The 24,367-nt window shown below is 43.7% G+C and overlaps 1 protein-coding gene across 1 annotated transcript in view; it reads left to right on the plus strand.

Moving 5' to 3' along the window:
* Window positions 1–24,367, plus strand: part of chd2 (chromodomain helicase DNA binding protein 2) — a 102,277-nt gene that overhangs the window by 45,261 nt on the left and 32,649 nt on the right. The window contains 12 exon segments of the mRNA XM_052040586.1: window positions 2,377–2,421; window positions 3,877–4,058; window positions 6,978–7,102; window positions 9,611–9,827; window positions 10,998–11,087; window positions 13,424–13,614; window positions 15,237–15,372; window positions 15,375–15,410; window positions 15,412–15,428; window positions 18,409–18,571; window positions 20,217–20,369; window positions 23,283–23,354. Coding sequence (XP_051896546.1) covers window positions 2,377–2,421; window positions 3,877–4,058; window positions 6,978–7,102; window positions 9,611–9,827; window positions 10,998–11,087; window positions 13,424–13,614; window positions 15,237–15,372; window positions 15,375–15,410; window positions 15,412–15,428; window positions 18,409–18,571; window positions 20,217–20,369; window positions 23,283–23,354 — 1,427 coding nt within the window.

Here is a 24,367-nt window from a genome sequence, read left to right on the forward strand (position 1 = left end):
ACCCCATATCCCTTGATCCCTCTTGGATAGAGAATTCCAAAGATTCACCACTCTCTAGGTGAAGAATTTACTTGTCACCTCTTCCCTTATTCTGAGATTGTGACCCCTGGCACTGGACATCCCAGCCAGGCGAAGCCCCCACGCTGCATCTGCCTTGTCAAACCCTGCAAGAATTTTATGTTTCATTCAAGGTTACCAATGGCCAATTAGCACTACCAGGATTGCTTCCTTTTGATGTTACGCAGTGTCTTACAAATGCCAGAACATTTGGTTGAGGTTTAGTTGAGTTTAGTTCCACAGGGGTACCACCCTAATGAAATAATCCACTGATGCTACTTTTGAAATTTGCACATGGAGGACGGCTAGGGGCGGTCTACCTGAGGAATTAAGGCACCCAAGCAATAGCACCCCACGTCCCTTTGACGTACACTAGTCCAGAGGCCTCCGCTATTGATCCAGAGCCATGAGTTCGAATCCCGCTAAGGCAGCTGTGTAACGTAACTTCAAGCCGATATATGACTGGAGATCAATTGGTGTGGTAGACTTTTAATTCTCCCAAACTGAAGAGGCAGCTGGTGACACCCACACCCCATGAATGAATAAACAAGATTCCAACTCCATGCTAGATTACTCCAAGGAGTAAAGTTGTAAATTCTGATGAAACTTGATTGTTAGCCAAAGCCATACTTCAAAGTTTTGGATTTCTCCAGAGCTGGTGGCGCATGGAGTGTGGAAATGCAAACTTGGAGATCATCCTTGTTTTTCCAAACTTTACCATTACGTACTTTCTCTCTGATTTTCTGTGTGCTTTTAACTTAAGTATTATTTTCCTCTTGAGATTGGACCACCTCTTAGTAATGGTTCATTTCTCCTCTCCCCCTTTCCCTCATGAGATCAGCAGAATGGGTCAGTTCATTCCATAGCTACAGCTGCCAAACCACCTTGATGCGAACAACATCTGGTGCCCAGTTTTTTTTTGCCAGCCTAATCCATGCCAAGCCATGCTTTTCCAAATCCGTGCTATCTGGCCAACCTCTTCCTGCCCCTCCCAACCATCTGGGGAAGACTGAGAATAAATTCCAGGCTAGCATTCCAAGCATATGAGCATTGTAGCCAGACGGGTGCATATGGTTTCCATCACATAATAATGAAATAAACTACTGATTTTTTTATTTTATTTATTTCTATGAATGCAGATGCTGGAAATTCAAAACCAAAACAAAATGCTGGAAACACTCAGGAGGCCAGGCAGCATCTGCAGGGAGGGTAACAAGGTCAATGTTTTGGGTCAAGAACCCTTCAGGATTGGAAAAGTGAGAAAGCAAACATGAGGAAAACAGAGTGAATCCCTGTGATGGGGTACAGGCCAAACTTGTCAAGGAAACAATAAAAACTGGTAGCTAGAGACAGAAAATGTACAAGGCACACGTGGAGAGAGTGGGACAAAAAGAATGGAGTGGTTACCCAAAGCAATGCACACAAAATGGTGGAGGAACTCAGCAGCTCAGGCAGCATCTATGGAGGGAAGTAAACAGTCAACGTTTGGGGTCAAGACCCTTCATCAGGAAATATCTTATGTTCAATATTAAGCCCTGAGAGGTTGAGCACATCCAGAGAAGATGAGGTGTTGCATCTCAAGCTTATGTTGGGTGTTGTTGGAGCATCGTGGGAGTGGGGCAGAGAACTAAAGTGACAGGTGATTGGAAGCTCTGGGTTGCCCTCGTGGACTTAACGGGAGAGTTTGTTGCCCAACATTACTATAACAGATGGTTTTATTATCACATTGTGGAAGCTTACTTTGCCAAAGTTGGCCACTGTGTTTCCTGCATTGAATCCAGTGAAATATTTTGGAGTGTAAAACCCCTCAGGATGTCCTGAAAGAGTAGTGAATGGTGCTACATAAATGCAAGTTGTCTCTTTCCCTTTTCCTGTCCAGAGCAAATTAAATTGAGATTTAACACTATTAGAAATCAGTCTTTCTGGACATAGCTACGGCAGCCAGCTGTTACCAGGACTGGTGATGTTCTGCTGATTTGCAGGGTCCAATCCCACAAAGACATAGGACTGCTTGTTTATTTGGACCTTACCTTTCTGATCACATTGGTTAGGTTCCCATGTTGTCTTCATCCTCTAACAGTTGACCATTAATAAAGCAAAAGTTTGTGTGTAGAAGTGCTGAATGAACAGAATTATTCCAAGTCATTATATGTTTAATTGTAATAAAATATTTTCTAAAACCATTCTGTAAGGAATTGAACACATCAATGACATAACAAGTTCCTGGAATCTTTCCGAATCAGTTTGTGTGTCTACCGAGTGAATCTTTGAGTGTGCTGTGTGCAAACATATCCTAAGTGAAATTGTCTTTCTCCCCAGCTATGAAGACTAGTAAATCATCCTCCAGTCACTCTGACTTCCCATGTAAGTATTTCTGGTTACTCTTAAGAACTGAAGTGTAATCTCCAGGGAGTTCCTCCTCCTCTTGAGAATCACGTTCACTAATCTTGTCCTGGTTGTTGGATACAAATGTAACATTGGTTCTTGTTATTATTATTGATGAGGGTATTGTCACCTGAACAGCACAGTTCAGAAACAAGATGTATGTTTCACAGATCAACAGTAGCATTGGTCATTCCCAGAGAATTCTCCTGTGATCATCCAGTGTTTGGAAACTTCTCCAGTGCTCTGTGGCATAAGTGTGCTCTGAGAAATCATGACGTTTAAACAGTTTCTCAGATCAGAAATTACAACATAGCAGCAGCAACCCTTTTGGACCAACCTGCTGTCCTTTTCTACCCCATTTATTTCACTAGCTTTCCGTTCAATACATTTGTACTGCTGATCTCAGGTTCTCCAAATGGAGGCAAGTTCCACATTTTAGCCAGTCTCTGCAATAGTTAATTAATTAATTTTGTATTTTATTTTGAGGAGCCTTTGTAATATTGATGATGTACCCATCTGTTGCATGTTATCCTGGGATTTGTTGCTATTAAATCCTACATGCCCATTCATGTCCTGGTATCAGACCTGAGGGAACCTGGGGTGCTCTTAAATGCAGGCAAATCTGTGCCAATCTGTAGGTGCAGTGGTGGCCTTCATACCTTCCTCCTTTCCTGCTTCAGCAAGGCATTGACACTTACAAAGTGTGTGAGGATTTACTCCGACACAAATCACTCCAGTTGCTTCTGGATGTGGTCAGCCTGTGTATTTATGTCTGGACCTTGAGAGTGAGACGAGGCTGTTTCCACCTGAACCCAACACACAAGCCTCTTGCAGGAGGCACTCTGCAGTATCTGTCAGTGGAAGCCTTGCCTCTCCAACTGCCTCTCCAGGTTAATTCACTGACACATTGGCCAACTCCACCTCTTCCTGGACCTGGCCCACATTCAGCCAAGAGCACAGCGACAAAGCATTGAAGGAAGTAAATGTAGTCCTTCATCTGTTAATAGTAATGCACCAGGTTTTCACAAATAATCTAGACCATGTAACTTCAAATCCCATTGCACTATTCAGAAGGTTTTCATTTTAAAATTTTGGGAGATAAAGTTTAGCATTGATAAAATTAACATGTGAAAATCTGACTAGGATATTAAATATCGGACAGTTTTAAAGTGAAAGGAACCCTCTGGATGGTGTGACGGGATTCAAAGTTACATGGTCTAGATTACTTGTGTAAACGTGGTGCATAACATTAGTAACTGATGGACTGCATTTATTTCCTTCATTGCTGACCAGCATGTGATTCCAGTTTGCTCTGAGGTTGAAGCTCACCTCTTGTAGCTGAGCAGGTCAGGGAATTGAAATAAATGCCAGCCTTTTGTAGTGGTTTGTGTGTGACCTCTGAGGACTGACTCTTACCTGCCTCTTACGCTGTAGCACATTCCAGCCACAAAACCTCGTCCTCTGGCCAACCCGACTACCTCTGTAAGTGGATGGGTCTGCCGTACGTGGACTGCAGCTGGGAGGATGGCGCACTGATTTCCAGAAAGTTCCAGGCGTGCATTGATGCCTTCCATAACCGCCACAATTCCAAAACAATTCCCTCGAAAGACTGCAAGGTGATTGTCATTTGCGAAGGTACCACGTTTGTGTTCAGTGTGATTTTGTTTCTCTCTCCCCCTCCCAGAAAATTACCCCCAAAATTTGCTGGTCAAAGTTGTACAATCTGCTGTTATAGAGTCATACAGCACGGAAACAGGCCCTTCAGCCCAATTGGTCCATGCCGACCAAGATTCCCATCTAAGTCAGTCCCATTTGCCTGTGTTTGGCCTATATCCCTCTAAACCTTTCCTGTCCATGAACCTGTCCAATTACCCTTTAAATGTTGTTAATGTACCCACCTCAACCACTTACCCTGGCAGCTCATTCCATATACTGACCTCCCTCTGGGTGGAAAAAGTTGTCCCTCAGGTTCCTGCTGTTGTGCGATGATGAGGCAGATGTTTCGATTTGTGTGATTGCAGAATGCAGTAAACTTGTGAGAATCTAACTTCACCCCATCTCTGTTCATCGATCTTGTCTGTCGCTCTGAAACTCCAGCCGAAGAGCAGATGTTTTTCTGCGTTAACATAGGCTGTGTTTTATTGGGCTTTTCAACTTTGTGGGAAGCAAAGCAAAGGAAAGGAAAGACTGGCTGGACTGGGGTTTTCATCAGAGGAGCATGACCGGAGACTTATTTGAGGTCTGGGTGTGGTGACTGGGTAGAATCTATTTCCCTTAAGACAAAGGGCCATAGGTTATAAGGTAATTGGAAGAAAGATTGGGGGAGGGGAATTGTTTTCATGGTGGGGGTGGTGGTTGGAGGGAGATCAGGAGAAGCAGCCAGGAACTCACCACTGGAAAGAGCTGTGAAGGCAGAGACACTTGTCATTTTTAAGTAGTACTTGGATAAACACTTCTGTGGCCTGACCTTCTAACTGCAAAGCAGGAGGTGGGTTTGGTCTCAATAGCTTTACCTTGGCTAGCATAGGCACAAGGGGCTAAATGGCCACTGGTGCTGTAAATTCTTACGATTCACACCTGCACTCAATCACATCCTCAGATGCAGCATTTGCACATACAAATGTCAGCAGATACCTGTTGAGAACAAAACCATTTCTTTCTCTCCCCAACTTTTCCTTCTGGATCCAAAAACTCTGAAGGTTGATCGGTTGTCACGCCCCAAGTCAGTAAATTCAGCTTCGGTCTTTAAGGGAGCCATTGACCTGTTTGGTTTGCATGCTACATGTTCAGAATTAAGGAGAAACTAGACCCCATTGTAATGTTACTTGTCAGGCCTGATACAGTGCTATCAAATGTCCCCTCAGCCATAAGGGGAACAGCCCCATCTCCTCCTCCAATCCTGCGGCTGAACTCCCTCATCCCTGGATCCATTGTAGCACAGCTCCTCTCTCTCCGCTGCGGGAGTGAAACAGTCCCTTGGGTACAGATACGTCCCACAGGCAGTTCATTGAAAAGCAGTGTGGACCCAACAGCACAGGACCAAGCCCTTTGGCTCATGATATTGTGCCAAACTAATTAAACCAGTAATTAAACACCTAACCAAACTAATCCCTTCTGCTTGCACAATGTTCATATCTCTCCATTCTCTGCACATCCATGTGCCTTTCTAAGAACCTCTTCAATGCCATTATATTTGCCTTCACTACATCTCCTAGCAGTGCATTCCAGGCACCCACCGCTCTGTGTAAAAATAAACTTGCCCCACACATCTCCTTTGAGTTTATCCCCTCTCACCTTAAATGCATGCCCTCTAGTATTAGACATTTTTTTAAATTAAATTTTTATTTTACAGCGTGGTAACAGGCCCTTCCGGCCTAACGAGTCCGCGCCGCCCATTTTAAACCCAAATTAACCTACCCGTACGTCTTTAGAATGTGGGAGGAAACCGGAGCACCCGGCGGAAACCCACGCAGACACGGGAGAACGTACAAACTCCTTACAGACAGCGACGGGAATCGAACCCCCATTGCTGGCGCTGTAATAGCGTTGTGCTAACCGCTACACTACTGTGCCACCCACGCTACGCTACACCCTGGGTAATAATAAATACCGGCTGTCTACTCTATCTATGCCTCTCGTAACTTTATAAACTTCTATCAGGCCTCCCCTCAGCCTCCTCCGCTCCAGAGAAAACAACCCAAGTTTGTCAAGCCTCTACTTATAGCACATGCCCTCTAATCCAGGCAGCATCTGGGTAGACCTCCACATCCTTCTTATAATAGGACCAGAATTGAACGCAGTACTCCAGATGTGGCCTAACCAGAGTTTTATAAACCTCCCAACTCTTGAGCTCAATGCCTCAACTAATAAAGACAAGCATGGCATATGCACTCCAGGAACAGTTGGGCTTTAGCTGAATCTCTAGCACTGTGGGCCAATGGGCCCGTACTGTGCTGTACTGTTCTTTGTAAACGGGACATCCCAAACCAACGCACGAAACAGAGCAGACTCAACAGGAACACAGGATGCCAAAATGTACATGCGATATTGTTAAAACATTTTATCATAACTGCTTATTTAGTTGTTAAAAAACCTTTTGTGTTTTTTATTACATTCAGTAATATAAAAATCACAATCACATCATTTTAATAAATCTACCCTCTCCTTCAGACAGTCTTTTATCACTTTATTATAGGTTTTAAAGAGTCATCACAGGATTGATACCAGCAGCCCTACCTCTGATGGGACCCCATCTACTCAAGTGTCATGGGCTGTAATCTGACAGTACAATACAGGCTGGATTGCTGGCCCCATCACTCACCATTGATGGGGTTATCGGCACTTTTCAACTACCCCACACCAGTGTAGTATTTCCTCCCGTGATGGCAGGATACCATTCGACCCATGGAATCTGTCCCAGCTCTGGAAACAACATGATCAGTTTTGTTCCCCACCACTTATTTCTCCCACTTTGCAGGGGACTTTGCTTATTCACGGATGAAGAAATAAATAGAAACTCAATCCATCTTTTCCAGGTCTTGAAGCAGAGGCCAAGGTTCGTTGCCATGAAGAAGCAGCCCTCCTATATCGGTAGTGAGGGCTTGGAATTGAGGGATTATCAACTTGAGGGTCTGAATTGGCTCGCTCACTCCTGGTGCAAGTACGGATTTAGATGCTATCAAAGAGTTGCGAAAAACTGAATTATTTTTAAAATTATTCAAGGGATGTGAGTGTTGCACCCGTGGCCAGCACTGATTGGGCATGCCTGTTTGCTTTTGAATTGATTGGCTAGTTAACATCAAGAATTGATTGGCTAGCTAATGTTATTGCTTGGATCTGAAGTCACATTTGGGTCAGAGTGGGTGAAGACAGTAGTTGTCCCACCTCGAGTAAAACTCTTGTTACCTAACTCCAACCCAGTGGGATCCAGCTATCGCGTTCGGAATGGGTATATGCGCCGATTATGTAGCCAGGTTGGGGTAGTTCAGTTCAGTATTACATAAATACATTTTGGCAAGAAGCAAATCATTTTTCCACTTTTATGCAAATACCTCCCACGCTTGTTTCAAATGCATCACATGAGCAAAAGCATATTAGATTATATTGGTAGTAACGGTTGAAACAGGTCAGGTACCAAAGAAATTTTAAGTACTCTGGTTGGGTTTGTGTTGGCTGTGGTTGGGTCAAGTTACATCAGGTTTTGATCTTGCAAACGAGCAGACCACTAGCTTGAAGGACTTTGATGGAGCAGATGGCTTTATGGCATTCTGATGCTTATGAGGTAATTGTTGGTGAAGTTTTTATTCCAGATTTTTTAAATTAATTGAATGTAAAGGGTTCTTCCAGAATATGCAGTAAATAGATTCTAGCGAGGGAAAGGTTCCAAGGGAAGAACTCACGATCTGTGGTTAACTAAAGAAGGTCAAGGATAATATCAAACTTGGAGAGCATATAATTGCGCAAAGACGGGTCACAGCCCACAAGATCAGACAATACGAATAATAGCAACATTGATTTAAAAAATTAATAAGAAAAAAATTAGATCAGCCAGCAATATGAAAACAGAGTTTCCATGTATTTTTTTAAAGAAAGCTGTTAATAAAGTAGCCCAGTAGAAAAAGTGAGTCTGGGAAATTTATAACAGTGGAAAAAAGGGATGGTTATTAAATTAAACGGGTATAGTGTATCTGTGTGTCCTGGAGAGGGTGCCGGTAACACCACTAATTAAGAAAGATGGAAGAGAAAGAAAACAGGGAACTGGCAACCAATTAGCCTGACATCAGCCATAGGGAAAATGCTGGTGCCTGTTATTAATAAAATGGTAAAAGGGCCCTTGGAAAATAATAGTAGGATTGGACAAAATTGACATGAATTTTCTGAAAGGGAAATCATGTTTGACAAATCTGTTCACAGTTACATCTGTGATTTGGAAGAGGGAATCAAGTATTTTATATCCAAGATTCAAAGCTGGAGGCTTTCAAGGAAGATGTGGAAAGGCCTTGGGATGGGGATGCATTGAGGCGAAGTGAATAGGCAGGGATGTAGCAGATGGAATATAATGTGAAAACACGTGAAGTCGCCCATTGTTGTGGGATAAATAGAAAGGCAGAATTTTTTTTTTAAATGGTGAGAAATTGAAAAATGTTGTTCAGCTGCATCAAATTACTAAAAAAAAAGAGTGATGTACCCTTTGCAAGAGTGTTAGCATACAATAGAAACTCTTCAGTACAATTATATGGGGCCCTGGTGAGACCAGACCTGGAATATTGTATGCAAGCTTTGGCTCCTATCTACTTGCAAGGGAGGGAAGTGCAGTGAAGACTCACCGAATTGATTTCTGGAATGGCAGGTTTGTCATGAGAGGAGATTCATCAGATCGGGCTACTCTCTGGAGATTGAGAGGCAATCTCTTGAAAATGTACAAAATTTATTCTGGGACTGGGCAAGGTAGATGTGTGGAGTCTTGATCCAAAAGTCTCAAAATAAGGGGCTGATCATTCAAGACGAAGGTGAGATGAAACTTCACCCGAAGAGTGATGAATATTTGAAATTCTCTACCCAAGAAGGTAGTGGAGACTGTGGATGAATATATTCAAGGCAAAGATCTTTCAGATATATGAGGATTCAAAGGGTTTGAGATTAATGCAGGAAAATGCACTTTTAATAGATCAGCCATGGATTTATTAAATGGCAAAGCAGGCACAAGGTACTGAATGGTTCCCTGCCTCTATGTATGTTCTTATGGGATTGATTGTGGATGAATCACATTCATGATGTTTTCTACTGTCACAAGGCTAGCCAGAGTGACCACTAAGAGTTGAGTGAGGTATGACCAGGAGCCTGTCAGTCCCACCAATACCCTGGAGCTTGAGGGGAATGTTCTCTTTTGAACAGTGGTGTCATTCACAAACTCCCATTCTCTGGTTCCGTTGAGGGCAGGATCAGGTTGCATTGATGTCTTCACTGCCAAATGAAAATTGAGGAGGGAATTGATTTGCAATTTATTGAGGCTTCAAAAATGTTTAATATGAAAGACTATAACTAAAAACTATCCGTGGTTAAATCTGGAAAATTGGTGTTGCGTGTTTAGCTTGTTTCGGGATTCCAACCACACCTTCCTTTTGGGCAGTAAATCTGCTTTTTGACAGTTTTTTTTTCATGCCCTCAGGTGCAACAGTGTGATCCTGGCTGATGAAATGGGTTTGGGTAAAACAATCCAGACCATCTCCTTCCTTTCAAACTTATTCAACCAGCACATGCTGTATGGCCCCTTCCTGCTGGTTGTCCCATTGTCTACCCTCACCTCCTGGCAGAGAGAGTTCGAAATCTGGGAGCCCAACATGAATGTGGTTGTCTACATCGGCGATGTCATGAGTCGCAATACGGTCAGTGTGACTGACGCCTTGCTTACAAACACTTGGCCAAGATCGCGGAGTTTGAAATTACATCAAATGCGGGAAATGCACTGCAGGTTAATCAGCATCTGATAAACTGGCTAACGCCTGGGCAGTACTGTATCTCAGAGCTCTGGATGGGAATGTGGCTCAAATCATCAGGCTGAGAGTCTCTTGTAAAGTTTTAGCTCTGCTGTTTTCATAGACTCTGTTTGCAGACTGGGGCATGATTCCAAATGTTTAATGTACCCGAATGGGTTATGCTTCTGTAGTTGAAGGCTGGGATGTGATTCATAGGGCTTAATCTATTCGTGGTAACAATGGGCTCTGTCCTTCATTATACTACTCGGGTGATATTTTAAAGAGGTGGTTTATACTTGAAGGTGCCACAACCAAATGCTATTTTGCCCTCTTCAAAAATGTTCGAATGTTTTATTTTTCAAATCAGTGCAAATAATTGTTCCATGCTTAGATCCACTGCCATGTTCAGTTAGTTACTGGATTCCAGACATATCTTTCCTTCGCTCAGTAAGTCACATTTGGGTCAGAGTGGGTGAAGACTAGTTGTCCCACCTCGAGTAAATCCCTGTTACCTAACTCAAACCCAGTGGGATCCAGCTATCGGGATGACTCGTTGTTAGTGTTTGCTTTCTTCATGTGCCCAGATGTAACTGTGATTGGGTTTGGCTAAAACAATCCAACTCATTCTTTGGAGAGTTGGTTATTTTCTCATCCCTTTGTCTGCTTGCCTTTAGGAAATAGGTTAGGAGATGGTGATTGACATTTGAGAAGTGTCAACGTCTGAGAAAAGCCAGTTTTCCTTTCTCTCCCTGCACTTTAAAACCTGCTGCACTGTTTTCAACAGGTATACTAGGGATCAGGCAACAGACCAGAGCCTGGTTTTCCATGGCTCAGTTTTCTGTTCGCTTACTCAATTGAGTGAGCAAGGGACATACTTTGCACTCCGTCTGGATGGCAGCACAGCCCAAGGTTGTCGGCCCTGTCTCGGCTGCCTGCTACCCCGTCATATGCCTTCTGACATGGTGGGTGGACGCACTTGCAAAAGACCACGACTCTGGGCCTGTCGATACAAGTCAATGGGTGACTGTCAGAACATGTTAACCCCAGACACACAACTAATTAAAGCTTTCTCTCTCTCAGATCCGGGAATATGACTGGATACACCCGCAGACAAAACGGTTGAAGTTTAATGTGCTGATAACAACATATGAGATTTTGCTGAAGGACAAGGTAATAAAACCACAGGCCCTGTCTGATAACTTAAACAATGCTGCTGGTGTTGGGATTTAGACATTTGTACGTTGAGGGAACATCAAATCTTCCTTCCAGTCTAGTCATTGGTCACTGCCATTCTAACCTGGACATCGCAACAGGAGCCTTACAAGGTCTTCAAGCCATTCTTGAGATCTCACAAGATCACAAGACAAGGGAGCAGAAGCAGGCCATTCGGCCCATCGAGTCTGCTCCAAGGGAGAAATAGGGGGGGAGGAAGAAGGGAAAAAAAAACTATAATCCCAATTTCTGGCCTTATCCCCATATCCCTTGATACCCCAACTATTTAGATATCTATCTATCTCTTCCTTGAACACCCCCAATGACCTGGCCTCCACTGCTGTACCTGGCAAGGAATTTCACAATTTAACCACCCTCTGGCTAAAGAAATTTCTCCTCATCTCTGTTTTGAAACTGTACCCTCTAATTCTAAGATTGTGCCCCCTGGTCCTGGACTCACCCACCAAGGGAAACAGCCTAGCCGCATCTACTCTGTCCATTCCTTTCAACATTATAAATGTTGTTATGAGGTCCCCTCTCATTCTCCTGTGCTCCAGCGAGTACAGTCCAAGAGCCGACAAACGCTCCTCATACGTAAGCCCTTTCATTCCCAGAATCATCCTCGTAAATCTCCTCTGAACCCTCTCCAACGTCAGCACATCCTTCCTAAGATATGGGGCCCAAAACTGCGCACAGTATTCCAAATGAGGCCTCACTAGTGCCCTGTAGAGCCTCGTCAACACTGATACTACGTACCAGCTTCTGCTTCAAACGTTGACTAGCATAAATCTCTCAATCTCACATTTAACGTTAGCAATTGTCCCAGCGTCTGTCTCACTTTCAGAAGAGAATGAAGGACAGCACAGTGGCACAGCTTCTCAAGCTGCTGCCTCTCAACTCCACTGACCCAGGTTCAATCCTGACCTCTGGTGCTGTCTGTGTGGAGTTTGCATGTGCTCCCTATAACTGTCTGGTTTCCTCCCATATACCAAAGACATGCAGGTTTGTAGGTTAATTGGCGACTGTAAATTATCCCTAGTGTGTAGATGAATGGTAGAATCTTGGGGGGAGGGGAATGTGGGGAGAATAAAATGGGATTAGTGTAAATGGGTGCTTGATGGTTGGCATTGTCCTGTTTCCATGCTGTGTGAGTCTGACTATTTCAGGTTTCTATCACACTGCATGGAGTTGCATTTCCCATCTTCACTTCTGAAAGACCTGGCTGTATTGTCTAAACCCTTTTCCCTAATCAACAACTCCCCAACAAGTAGAAATAGTTTTTCTCTCTATCCAATCGATTCCCCTCGATATCACAAAAACGTTATCAGACCCTATTTAACCAGCCCCAATCAGAAAGCTGCCTGATAACTAGGAGAGCAAGTGTTTCTTACCAATTCCTTTGGGGGGTGGGGGGGGAGGGGGTGGGTGGTTGTGTGCCCCTCACTTGGAATTGCATTCCAGCACTGGGAACGTCCAGGACACGAGGCAATGTCTGAGATTCATCAAGTGCGATTGGAGATGAGTGGGGCTTAAATATCTGCTCTTTGCCTCTCCACCATGCCATGGGGCCAGTTAGGCATCTGTTGATGTATATGTCTTGATGGTGAAGTGGCGCATTTGTGTACTCAAATACAACACATTTAGATAGTTTTTTTTTTAATTAAATGAAGTTCTAATATATTCAGAATAAAAATTAACACTCAGCAGATCTGGAGCCCAGATCTAAAGCGTTAACTGTTTCTTTTTCTGCAGATGCTGCCTGACCTGCTGAGTGTTTCCAGAATTTGGTTTCACTAATGTGTTACAGGGATAAATGTGAACTGCTCTGTTTCTGTTTTGTATTGTTTAAACCCTTCAAGCATTTCATGTGTAGCAGCATTCCTTAGAGATATCAGTGTATTGGGAACGTGAACCTCTCTTTGCAGACCTGTGGCCAGTTTAACGACCAGGAATCAACCAGCTTTGTAGGGTGGGAAGTGTTTGTCCCCAGTGCAGTACAAAAATATAACTTCACAAGAAAAACCCAATCGACAGAAATAGCACTGGGAGTGGTCATAATGAATATTTGCTTCAAAGTACTTAGCATGAGTGGTTCTGGAAACCAAGCTGTTGTGTAGTTTAAGCAGAAATGAGGAAAATGTTGGAAGAAGAAAATAAGGATAAGATGAATATAATGAGAGTAGAATAGAAATGTCTGATAGGGAGCCCATGGTGACACTGAATCCATTGGCTCAGTCACTGTGCTGAAATGTCTGCCCTTGCTTGTTACTAATACTCTTTTCTTTCCTGTTAAGACTGTTTTGGGGAACATAAACTGGGCTTTCCTGGGAGTTGATGAAGCTCATCGATTGAAGAACGACGACTCCCTCCTGTACCGGACCCTGATCGACTTCCGGTCCAACCATCGGCTGCTGATAACGGGGACACCGCTGCAGAACTCGCTGAAGGAGCTCTGGTCCCTCCTGCACTTCATCATGCCCGAAAAGTAGGCCGACCCCCCCCCCCTGTCTTGCCCACGTGAGCGAACGAGCATGGCTTTGGGTCAAAGCGAGGCTTTGCCAACTCTCCCCCCACCCCCCCCATCCAACCCCCTGGTCAGTCTGATTGTGCTCACGCTGAGCTGTGGGGCCACAAGCTGCCTTCTTGCTCAGGTGGCCCCCATTATGTACCTTGGTGAGGGGCATCAGGCTTCCCAGTTCTGTCCCTGTACGTTCCAGTGATAGCAATCAGGAGTGGGAGGTCTTATCCAGCTACCCTTCACCTCTGTCCTAAATACCTATATGTCAGCATAATAAAGAATCTTGTGTGTCCCTGGAAAAATAGGTTGAGCAGGGGATTGGAACCAGATGGGTCCCCCTTGCACAGACACAATGGGCTGAAAAGCCTCCTGTTTAACGGCACCTCCCACATTTGCATTGTGTACCATTTAGAAGGGCAATAACAATAGGGGCATGAGGGCGCAGTGTCTGCAGATCCCCCTCGAAGTCCCACACTACCCTGACCTGGAAATACAGGCCGTCCCCATTTTCCGTCGGGGTCCCAGTCTGGAAAACTGTCAATAAGCCAGTTTCTCTCAGTCAGAAACATTGGTTTTCTGTGACCTGCCCATATCTGTTCGCTCCACATACACTACGAGGATGTTGCCAGGGCTAGAGGGCTTGAGTTTAAGGGAGAGGTTGGTCAGGCGAGGTCTTTATTCCTTGGAGCGTAGGAGGATGAGGGGTGATCTTATAGAGGTTTATAAAATCATGAGGGGCATAGATAATGTGGATGGCAGCAGTCTTTTCCCCAGGGTAGGGGAGTCCAAAACTAGGGGGCATAGATTGAGGGTGAGAGGGGAAAGATTTAAGAGGGACTTCAGGGGCAACTTTTTCACGCAGAGGGTGGTGAGTGTATGGAACGAGCTGCCAGGGGAAGTGGTTGAGGCAGGTACAATAGTATCATTTAAGAAGTATTTGAATAGGTACATGCAGGGGCGGGGCTTAGAGGAATATGGGTTGAATGCAGGAAATTGGGACTAGATGGGTGGGCACCGTGGTCGGCTGGGACTCATTGGGCTGAAGGGCCTGTATCCGTGCTGTATTGCTCTATGGCATACACTTTCTATAATCCTTCCATTGAATATTCATCCTAACAGTACCCACAATTAATGGTATGTGTACAGTCGCCAGTCGTTAATTAATATCATGAAATATTTTATTACCAATATTAAAAAATACTTTAAAAAAATGTATGGGAGAATTTGGGTAAAGTTTCCAAAAGTCAGGACATCTGAGGAGCTCCTGTATATAGTTCCTGTCTCGTCACTGGATCAAAGTCCTTGAACTTCCTTCCCAACTTCATTGTGGGAAGTACCTTCAGGAGCAGGCCTGCAGCAGCCTAAGAGGGTGGATCATCACCACTTCCTCAAGGGCAATTAAGAACAAGCAGTAAATGGTGAACAAAACCCTCGTTCCATAGGAGAATAAATAACAGAAGCAGGACTATGCTTGATCATGGCACCGAGGGAGTGCTGCACTGGTCGAGGTGCTGTTTGTCGTTTCTGGTCTTTGATGCGTTGACAAGGTTTGAAGAACTTGGTTGACGTCAGGTTATATTTTCCTCTAGGTTTGATTCCTGGGAGGACTTTGAGGAAGAGCACGGGAAAGGGCGGGAGAATGGTTTCCAGAGTCTCCACAGGGTCCTAGAGCCCTTCCTGCTGCGCAGAGTGAAGAAGGATGTTGAGAAATCTCTACCTGCCAAAGGTTGAGCAGATTTCTGCGGGTGGAGATGTCAGCCCTCACAGAAGCAGTATTATAAGTAAGTTCCTCAGCCACAGTATCTTGTAGTCTAGAGTGGCTTCGATGACTGAAAGCACAGGGTCTGTGCTTTATCCTAACAGTTTCTTCCCCTATCCCTAATTTACTGAATTAGACTTAGAGTTGGTACCACATAAAAACAGGCCCTTCGGCCCAACATATCTGTGTTGCCTTTGGCAAGAGGAGTCAAAGACCAGATAGTTATCAAAAGCATTGAGAGAATTGGAAAGATTGGCATGAGGGAAGTACTTCTACCATGTGTGTGGGTTCGGGTCTGGAATGCTCCGCTGGAATAGAAATGGTTCGATGAGTATCTGAAAGGAAAGGGAAACTTCAAAGTCTGCAGAATGCTGGAAATCAGGAAATACAGACAAAACGCTGGAAACACTCAGCAGGTCAGGCAGCATCTGTGGAAAGAAAAGTGGTTAACATTTTGGGTGTGAGACCCTTTATCAGACCTGAAATTTTAACTGTTTTTCTTTCCACAAATGCTGCCTGACCTGCTGAGTGTTTCCAGTATTTTCTGTTTGTATTTCTGAAAGAAAAGATTTGTTTGGCTGTGGGGGGAGTCTAAGGTAGTGGAATTAGTTTGTTTACTTTTGCTTAGAGAGGGAATGCAGTTGATGGGCTGAATGGCCTGTGTCTGCTGTAACTTACCTGCGATTCTGCTCAGGTGCTGGGGGTTTGTCAGTGTATCACCTGAGTGGTCACTCTCCTGGTCTGAGCATTGACAGTAAATATGTCACAGTCACAGTGAAGCCTGTTCTTGGCTTCATCTTTTACTGGAGGTAGAATCTCAAGCTTTACTTATTGATCACAACACTGAGGAGGCCATTTGGCCCATCAAGCCTATGTAAGCTCCCAAGAAGAGCAATTTCACTGGTCCCCATTCCCCCTCTTGTTTCCCTGTCGCTCTGCAACTAATGTGACTCGCTGTCCCCCCCGCCAGTACCGAGACTAATTCCTGTAGGCAAGTGACTAACTCGGCAGAGGCCAGTGTTAAATCTGTAAACTCCTGAGTGTCACCCAGTAAAGCCTTAGTGAAGTCGAATTTTGACATTTGTTTTTTCCAGCCTAAGGTGCAAGTCCTCAACCTGTCATTCAATAAGAATACAATGGATTACCATTACCATGCAATTGGATTGTGCATTGCATTGCCTGCAGGTTATGGAGGCAGAATCCTGGGGATGAATGAGGTGCACTCTCTTGGAGAGCTGTTGCATTAGACTGCAACAGAAAACCTTTTGCAGCGAACCTGAATTGTGAGGGTGGTTAGGCGCAACCCCAGTATTATAAGCAGTTTTATATCAACAAGTCTTTAGATCAAATAATTTTGTTGCAACTAATTTCTCTTTCCACTTCTGATGGTTGCTATACCTGTCGCAGATTGGCCAAAAGAGTTATTGCTTGCTGGTGTCAACTCCTACTTCAGACACATTAATTTACCTCAAGGGATCGTTAAACTGATCTAACAATTAACTAATCTGGATCATAATTACATGGGGAACTAGTCCTGTGTCTTCGACAACACTGCCTTCAGTATAACCTGCATTGCAGACAATCCCCATCCCTTTGGCAAAGAGTAGATTTATTAGGCTTTAGAGAAGACAGACCTATGATAATTGCAGACCCCAGGGGAGGTGGTTTGTTAGTCTGGAGTTTACAGTAGATCTTGGCTCAGAGCCGTGAGCTGACAGGGAATGACGTACAGACTGGATTCAAGTGAAAAAGCTACTCAATGGAGTCACGTGACGGTCACCCAGAATTCCCCTGCAGCGAGTTAGCTGTGTGATTACACACATTGTGTGGTGTTGTCGCATGGCAAACACACGGAGTTTTCTTTCAGAGGAGTTAATGGATGTGTTTCTATTCTGGAGTAGGATTGGGCTGGTAACAGTGGTGGGTGTATTTTTCTGTGGGGGTAGTAGAATATATCTGGAGAAGAGCTGGGAAAAGTCCATGACTGGTCACAAACTCTGGGTGTAGAGTGTGTTTGGAGCATAGATTAACCTTCTCTTGGTGATGGTTTTGTAAAATCATAGAAACTATGTAACATAAATTCAGCCAATCATGTTCGTGTCAGTAAGAGAAGAACTGACCAGTCTAGTGGTATTGGTATTGGTTTATTATTGTCACTTGTACCGAGGTACAGTAAAAGACCTCTCTTGTATACCGTTCATACAGATCAATCCATTATACAGTGCATTGAGGTAGTACAGGGTAAAAACAATAACAGAATACAGAGTAAAGTGTCACAGCTGCAGGGAAGTGCATTGCAGGTAGACAATAAGGTGCAAGGTCACAACAAGGTAGATTGTGAGGTCAAGAGTCCATCTTATCGTATAAACCAATTGTTCAATAGTCTTATCACAGTGGGATAGAAGCTATCCTTGAGCCTGGTGAAATGTGCCCTCAGGCTCCTGTATCTTCTGCCTAATGGGAGAGGGGAGAAGAGAGAACGACCCAGGTGGCTGTGATCTTTGATTATGCTGGCTGCTTCACCAAGGCAGCAAGAGGTATAGACAAGAGTCCTTGGAGGGGAGGCTGGATTCCTTGATATGCTGGGATGTGTCCACAACTCTCTGCAGTTTCTTGTGGTCCCGGGCAGAGCAGTTGCTGTACCAAGCCGTGATGCATCCAAATAGGATGCATGGATAAAAGTTGGTGAGTGTCACCTTCCAGTGCTAAGTCCATAGGCTCGGCTTTAGAGGTACACACTCAAGTCATTTATAAATGGGTCGAGAGTTTCTGCTCTACCACAGTTCTCAGGTGGTGAGTTCCAGACCCCTATCATCCTCCTGCATGAAAAATCTTTTCCTCATATCCAATCTAATCCTTGTACCAATTTCCTGAAACTTACGCTCTCTGTTTTTGACCCCTTTGTCAAGGGAAGTAAGTTCTGTTTTGGCCCTTTGTAATTTTATAATGCAGTTTGTGAGTGTCTGTGCTGAAGTTTGTGCTCATGAATTCTCTCGATGCAGGTGGATATTGACGAGAAATTACAAGGCTCTCACCAGGGGGAGCAGGGGGTCTTCATCGAGCTTCCTTAACATCATGATGGAGCTGAAGAAATGCTGCAACCACTGCTACTTGGTTAAACCGTGTGAGGAGAATGAGACTCTAACCAGCCAGGAAGTGTTGCATGTAGGTGCCCCAATGCACCATCATGGTATTGACTTCGAATGTTTGTGTCCCTGTGAGGGAATCATCACAGACACTTTGTCCATTATCGTATCTACGCTTACAGTCATTCCTGCTGCTGATTTCTCAATCAGAGATGCAGTCAGTAATCACTGAGTATTGCATTTCTACCAACGATTTTTTTTTCATTCCGATTTAATGATGTGCCAAATCTTTTCATGGAAGCCTCGTCCTTCTTGATTTAATTATTCACTCTCTACAAAAATGTATTTTTTTCTGGTCAGTGTCTTCTCCATTTAATTCTTTCCAATTCCTATGCCCTTTGCAATTTTTCTTTTGTTTCATTGCTCTGCAGTATTCTCTCCCCTAACTCGGTCTTCTCCTGGATTCCAATACTGTGAAGTTTCAGCTCCTTTGCCCTAATGTCCCTCCTGAAATCCACAGACTTGTGTTGTCACCCAAATGTTAATTTCTGCTTTAACCAGATTGGGACACGCTACAGAACTCACAGCAGATATCAGTTTTACACCAACCAAGATCACTTTAGATGGGGAACAGTGGACGGAACAGGAACTACAGCAGCTTCTCCCAAAAAACGACTCCCATTTTTCTTTCAGAAAAATGCAATGAGTGGAGGATTGTCACACAAGTTATTTGTTTGACATCAATCACAATCACAGAGCAGTGCAGTCACAGGCTTGATTGACAGGGAACTTATCCTATTATTGCCACTCTGACTGGCCATAATGTTATTACTGTACGTAGCAATCCAGAAAGTAGGTCCTTATTAAAGTTTCCTTTCTCAGTGTAAAATGCATTCATATTTTGTAAGCGTACTTTATGTGGGAAGGGGCTTGTGTATTGATATATGATGGCACTGATGCAGACATTCATTATTAAATACCTGTAGACACAAGAGACTGCAGATGCTGGAATCTGGAGCAACAAACAATCTGCTGGAGGAACTCAGCGCATCGAGCAGTCCCGATGCAGGGCTTCGACCTGAAACGTTGAACACCTTTAAATAGGTTTAGATAAAAATATTCTTTGTCATCGCATAATTTTTGATATCTTTAAATATAATTTCCTGTAACTTTAGTTATTAAGGGTTACAGAACCAGGATGAGTAGTGGAGTTAGGTACATGACCTGTGATGTATTTGAGTGGTCGAGAAGTTTGAGGGGCTGAATCGACATCAACTGACCCAATGTACTAGAAATCAGGAACAAAACATCATTTACCAAAAAGAGCAAAACAATAAATGTCATCCAAAAGCAAGTGATGGAGCCAGCTTTTGCCGCCCTTTTTCACAAGTTTTGTCATTCACCCTATCAGAAACCACCCTTTAGTTTGCTCTGTCCCTCGCGCCTTTCTCTGAAACCAATGAAAGGTTCTGATGAAAGGTCGTCACCCTAAAAAGTTAACTCTGTACCTCTCTCCACAGATGATACCAGAGTTGCTGAGTATTTCCAGCATTTGTTACTTTAAAGTAATAAATCTTTGTTAAAAAAACATTTGCAGTATTTTCAGTTCAACAAATGCACACTCCTTTCTTCTCTAAATTTGTTAATTAATTAGAAAGTAGCTTTGAAGTGTCTCTTTTTTTTTGTAACAGCTGATTCTTTTGTCCTGCTTTGATTCTTTGCAGAACCTGATCAAGAGCAGTGGTAAGCTGATTCTTCTAGATAAACTAATGACCAGGCTTCGGGAGCGAGGGAACCGAGTGCTCATTTTCTCCCAGATGGTGCGGATGTTGGATATTCTTGCTGAGTACCTGACCATTAAACACTATCCCTTCCAGGTAAAGTTTGATGGAGAGTTCCAGCCCAGAGACTGTTAAAGCAAGTCAATGTCTTACAAAGGATTTTGTTGGTTTTGGTCAGGGTGTCCCTTGTGATTCTTCCATATGTTTGTGCCGGGCAGTGGAATCTTTCTCTGGCCTTGGAATCGAGTAAATCCGGGTCAGAAGTTCACTCTGCTCTGTGCTCTAATGTACTTCAGGTCAACGTTGTTGGGTGATGTGCACACTGCTGGCAAGACCAGCAATTATTGCATGTCCTCTGAGTACCTTCAAGAGTTGCCTTCTTGGCACCTAAGTGGCTTGCTGGACCATGTCAGAGGTAGTTAAGAATCAGTTATATTGCTTTGAAGTTAGGTGTGCACCAGACTGGATTGGGATGGGAGATTTCCTTCACATTGATAATTCAGATGGGGATTTATTAAAAATTTGGTTGTTTTATGATCACCATTGAGAGACTGCGAGCAGCTTATTCCAGGATAATTTAATTAGATACATTTAAATTACCCAGCTATATGGTAGGATTTGAAATGGTAACAACCACTGTGCTACCGTACCATGCATTACGAGTTCCACTTTCCACACCAACTGCCCTGGAAACATTGAATTTTACAGGATGAGGGATCTTGCACACACTTACTTAGCACCTTTTGCAATCTCCAGATGTTCCAAAGTGTTTTTAATCCAGTGGAATTCTTTCCATAGTTAGTGTTGTGCTGTAGAATACATGGTAGCCATTTGCACACAGAAAGCTCCCACAAACCTGGTGCACTGAATGTGCTCTATCTGCAACACTGCTCTTATTTGAACATTGCCATTTCATGATGATTTGCCACGCCTTTGTCTGCGTGCTTTCTCATGGCTGTACGTCCTTCCATACACACCACTAGCGTGCATTCAGAAACGGACTTGCCTTTCTCTGTGAATGTGGTTATGGCAACAATAAATCTGTGTTCTGCACAAAATGTTCATCCTATGACTGGTGACTGGGGGACACCCTTACACTCAACCCTCAACTTCAAGAAAACATCAGTGAAGTTCACTTTTCCCATTATTCTCGTGTTTTGTACCTTAGCCAACTTCCCCCTCCTGCTACCACTGCGTGTGAAGTCACAGTAGATGTTGGCATCTTGCTTTGTGGGGTCACATCAGCAGGGATGTGGACTCCGAAGCTGCTGGCCCTCATTCCCCATAGGCTCTTGCTGAGAAGACTTCCATCTAGACTAATTTGACCCTAGTTCCCATATGTAGAGGGACAAGCTAAAGGTCACCTAACTGCCCAATTCCTACCTCAACCCTTCATTACCTGAATGATAGCATCCATCAGAGCAGGTTCATGAGCAATGATCTTGATAACATAAGAACTCAGACCAGGCCATTTGGGCCTTCATCTCCGCTCCACCATTCTGTAAGACCATGGCTGTTCATCAGTCTCAGCACCATTTTCCTACATTAACCCCATATCTCTTGAGTTCTCCCATTATCCAAAAATCTATAACATATTGAGAATGTGGGAGGAAACCGGAGCACCCAGAGGAACCCCACGCAGTGTTACGGACTCAGTGAAAGTCCCTTTTAAGATAGAGAGTGTGTGTGTATGTGTGTGTGGGGCGTGCTTACGTCAATAGAAGATAAAGGACGTAATGACGTGGTTGAAGAAGGCAGAAGAAGGAGAGAGAGAGAGAAGGGAGAGAGACACCAGCCTGCTTGTTTTCTCTATCGATGGATGAGAAACAATAACTGTGTTTGCCACTGAAATCCATGTATGGAAGTTGGAAGTAATCCGGTGGAGTTCACTTTGTTGCTGACCTGTAGAAGGAAACAGGTATTTGTGTGTGGACGACCACGGTTCGGATGCTTTCGGGGTGAGGAAGTCACTACCGAGTAAACACTGAAGTGTCGTTTGGGTTCCATCGTGGAACATTTGGATTTCGTATGTACTCTCTCTATGTTTTTCTACATCTACATCTTATCTTCAGACAACGGTGGTTGTTGAAGAAGCCCTTGCTCATGTTTCACCTTATGGCTTGCGGAACTGAACTTTAAGAACCATTCCGGAACTGGGAGTTTTGGACTTTGTCACACACACACACGACGAGTTTAGTTTTGGGGTTAACGTTCAAGGTTTAACATTTTTGAATTCTAACATTTTTACTTTTATTTTACGTATTATCATAAGTAGTGATTAATAAAATAGTTTTTAACACTGAATCATGCACAGTGTGTTTCTTTTGTTGCTGGTTTGTGACAGCAGACACAGGGAGAACATACAAACTCCTTGCAGACAGTGGCCAGAATTGAACCCGGGTCACTGGCGCTGTAAAGCATTACGTTAACCGCTACACTACCAAAGACGTACGGGTTAGGGAGTTGTGGGCATGCTATGTTGGCGCCGGAAGCGTGGCGACACTTGCGGGCTGCCCCCAGAACACTCTACGCAAAAGATGTATTTTGCTGTGTGTTTTGATGTACATGTGACTAATAAAAATATCTTTAAAAAAATACTGAGTCCACAGTCTTCTGGGGTGAGAATTCCTAAGATTCGCCTCCCTCTGGGTGAAGAAATTGGTCAAAATCTTATTTTGAGTTTGTGACCCTAGTCAGAGGAAATATGAGCTCCACATCCACCCTGTAAGTCTTCAATGTTTCAATGAGATCACCCCTCATTCTTCTGAACTCAACAATTCAGAAGGAGTTCAGTGTCAGTGAGCAGTGGAGCTGTACTGACAGCCTAACCTCCCTTGCTAAGGTTCCTCCGTGCGGGACAGCCTTGAGACCTGTTGACCAAGCGAGAACCAGAATTATTTTGGACTGAGTATCAGAGTAAAAATAGAAGTGAAATCTGAACTTCCCTTCAGAGTTTCTGTCTGGCCTTAGAGCGTGCATTGAAGGTGTTTCTGTTTTATCATATTGCAGCGTTTAGATGGGTCTATAAAAGGGGAATTAAGAAAACAAGCCTTGGATCACTTCAACGCAGAAGCATCTGAGGTAAGGACGCAATGATTTACACCTCTGTCTATACCAGATCTTTGGCAGATAACTGAGCCACACCACTTCAAACAGACCTTGTTATTGGTTCTGAGATTATTTAGCAAATTTTACACTGTTGAGTAACTCCTGTGTTATTCAGATATTAGTTAATAAATATTTGCTCATTCTGGTATTGTTTACTTAAAGTTTCAACCATGATTGAGGCTGAATCCTTGCCCAGAACCTTTTACTTTAAACTAATCTATCTCTGTTACCATATATATCATATTTTTGGGAATATGCTTACATATGTATGTGCCCCAAAATACACAAAACTCGATCTTAATCATTTAAATGCAAACTATCATTTTGCCAGGGCATGATTTATTGCTGAGATTTACTGTCTAAATTTTTTGTTGAATAGTTATCGTTGATCAGTAAATGTTGTGGAACAGGGGACTGCACTGCATGGGCTGAAGTTGTAGCTCTGTTCAGCAGCTGTGTTCAATGTGGGTTTGTGTTAAGTGAATATTTCAGCGCGAATTGGTGGCGGGTGAGTTGAGGAGGGGTTGCACGCATGCACTTCTTGCTTTGAGCCAAGAATTCAAAGGAAGGAAACATGAGTCGGTACAGTTGATTTATCACAGTCCAGTCTGGCACAGCCTTGCGTTGCAGTACTTACTCTACCCAGTTCACTCCCTCTTACTGTAGTTTTCTTTCCAAAATCCATCTAGGGAGAAATCTAAACTTGTCTCTCTCACAACACTGCCGTCACTGTCGTTCTTCTCATGTTTCCTCCCTTGTTCCATGTGAGTTCCGGGAACTGCGTGCCGCCCATGCTTGCTCCTCCTTTGTGTTATAAATAAGCACCTCCATGTGTTTCTGGGGCCATAGGGACAAAGACATAACCTGTTTTAACCCTTCATCTAATGGATTCTGACCCGTTGTCCCTTTGTATAATTTGTGGGGTTGTCCAACCTGATAGCACTTTTTTGCCATTGATCCACCACATCTATACTCTTGCTCTTCAT

This window comes from Pristis pectinata, chromosome 28, assembly GCF_009764475.1.
Source record: "Pristis pectinata isolate sPriPec2 chromosome 28, sPriPec2.1.pri, whole genome shotgun sequence".
NCBI classification, from domain to species: domain Eukaryota; kingdom Metazoa; phylum Chordata; class Chondrichthyes; order Rhinopristiformes; family Pristidae; genus Pristis; species Pristis pectinata.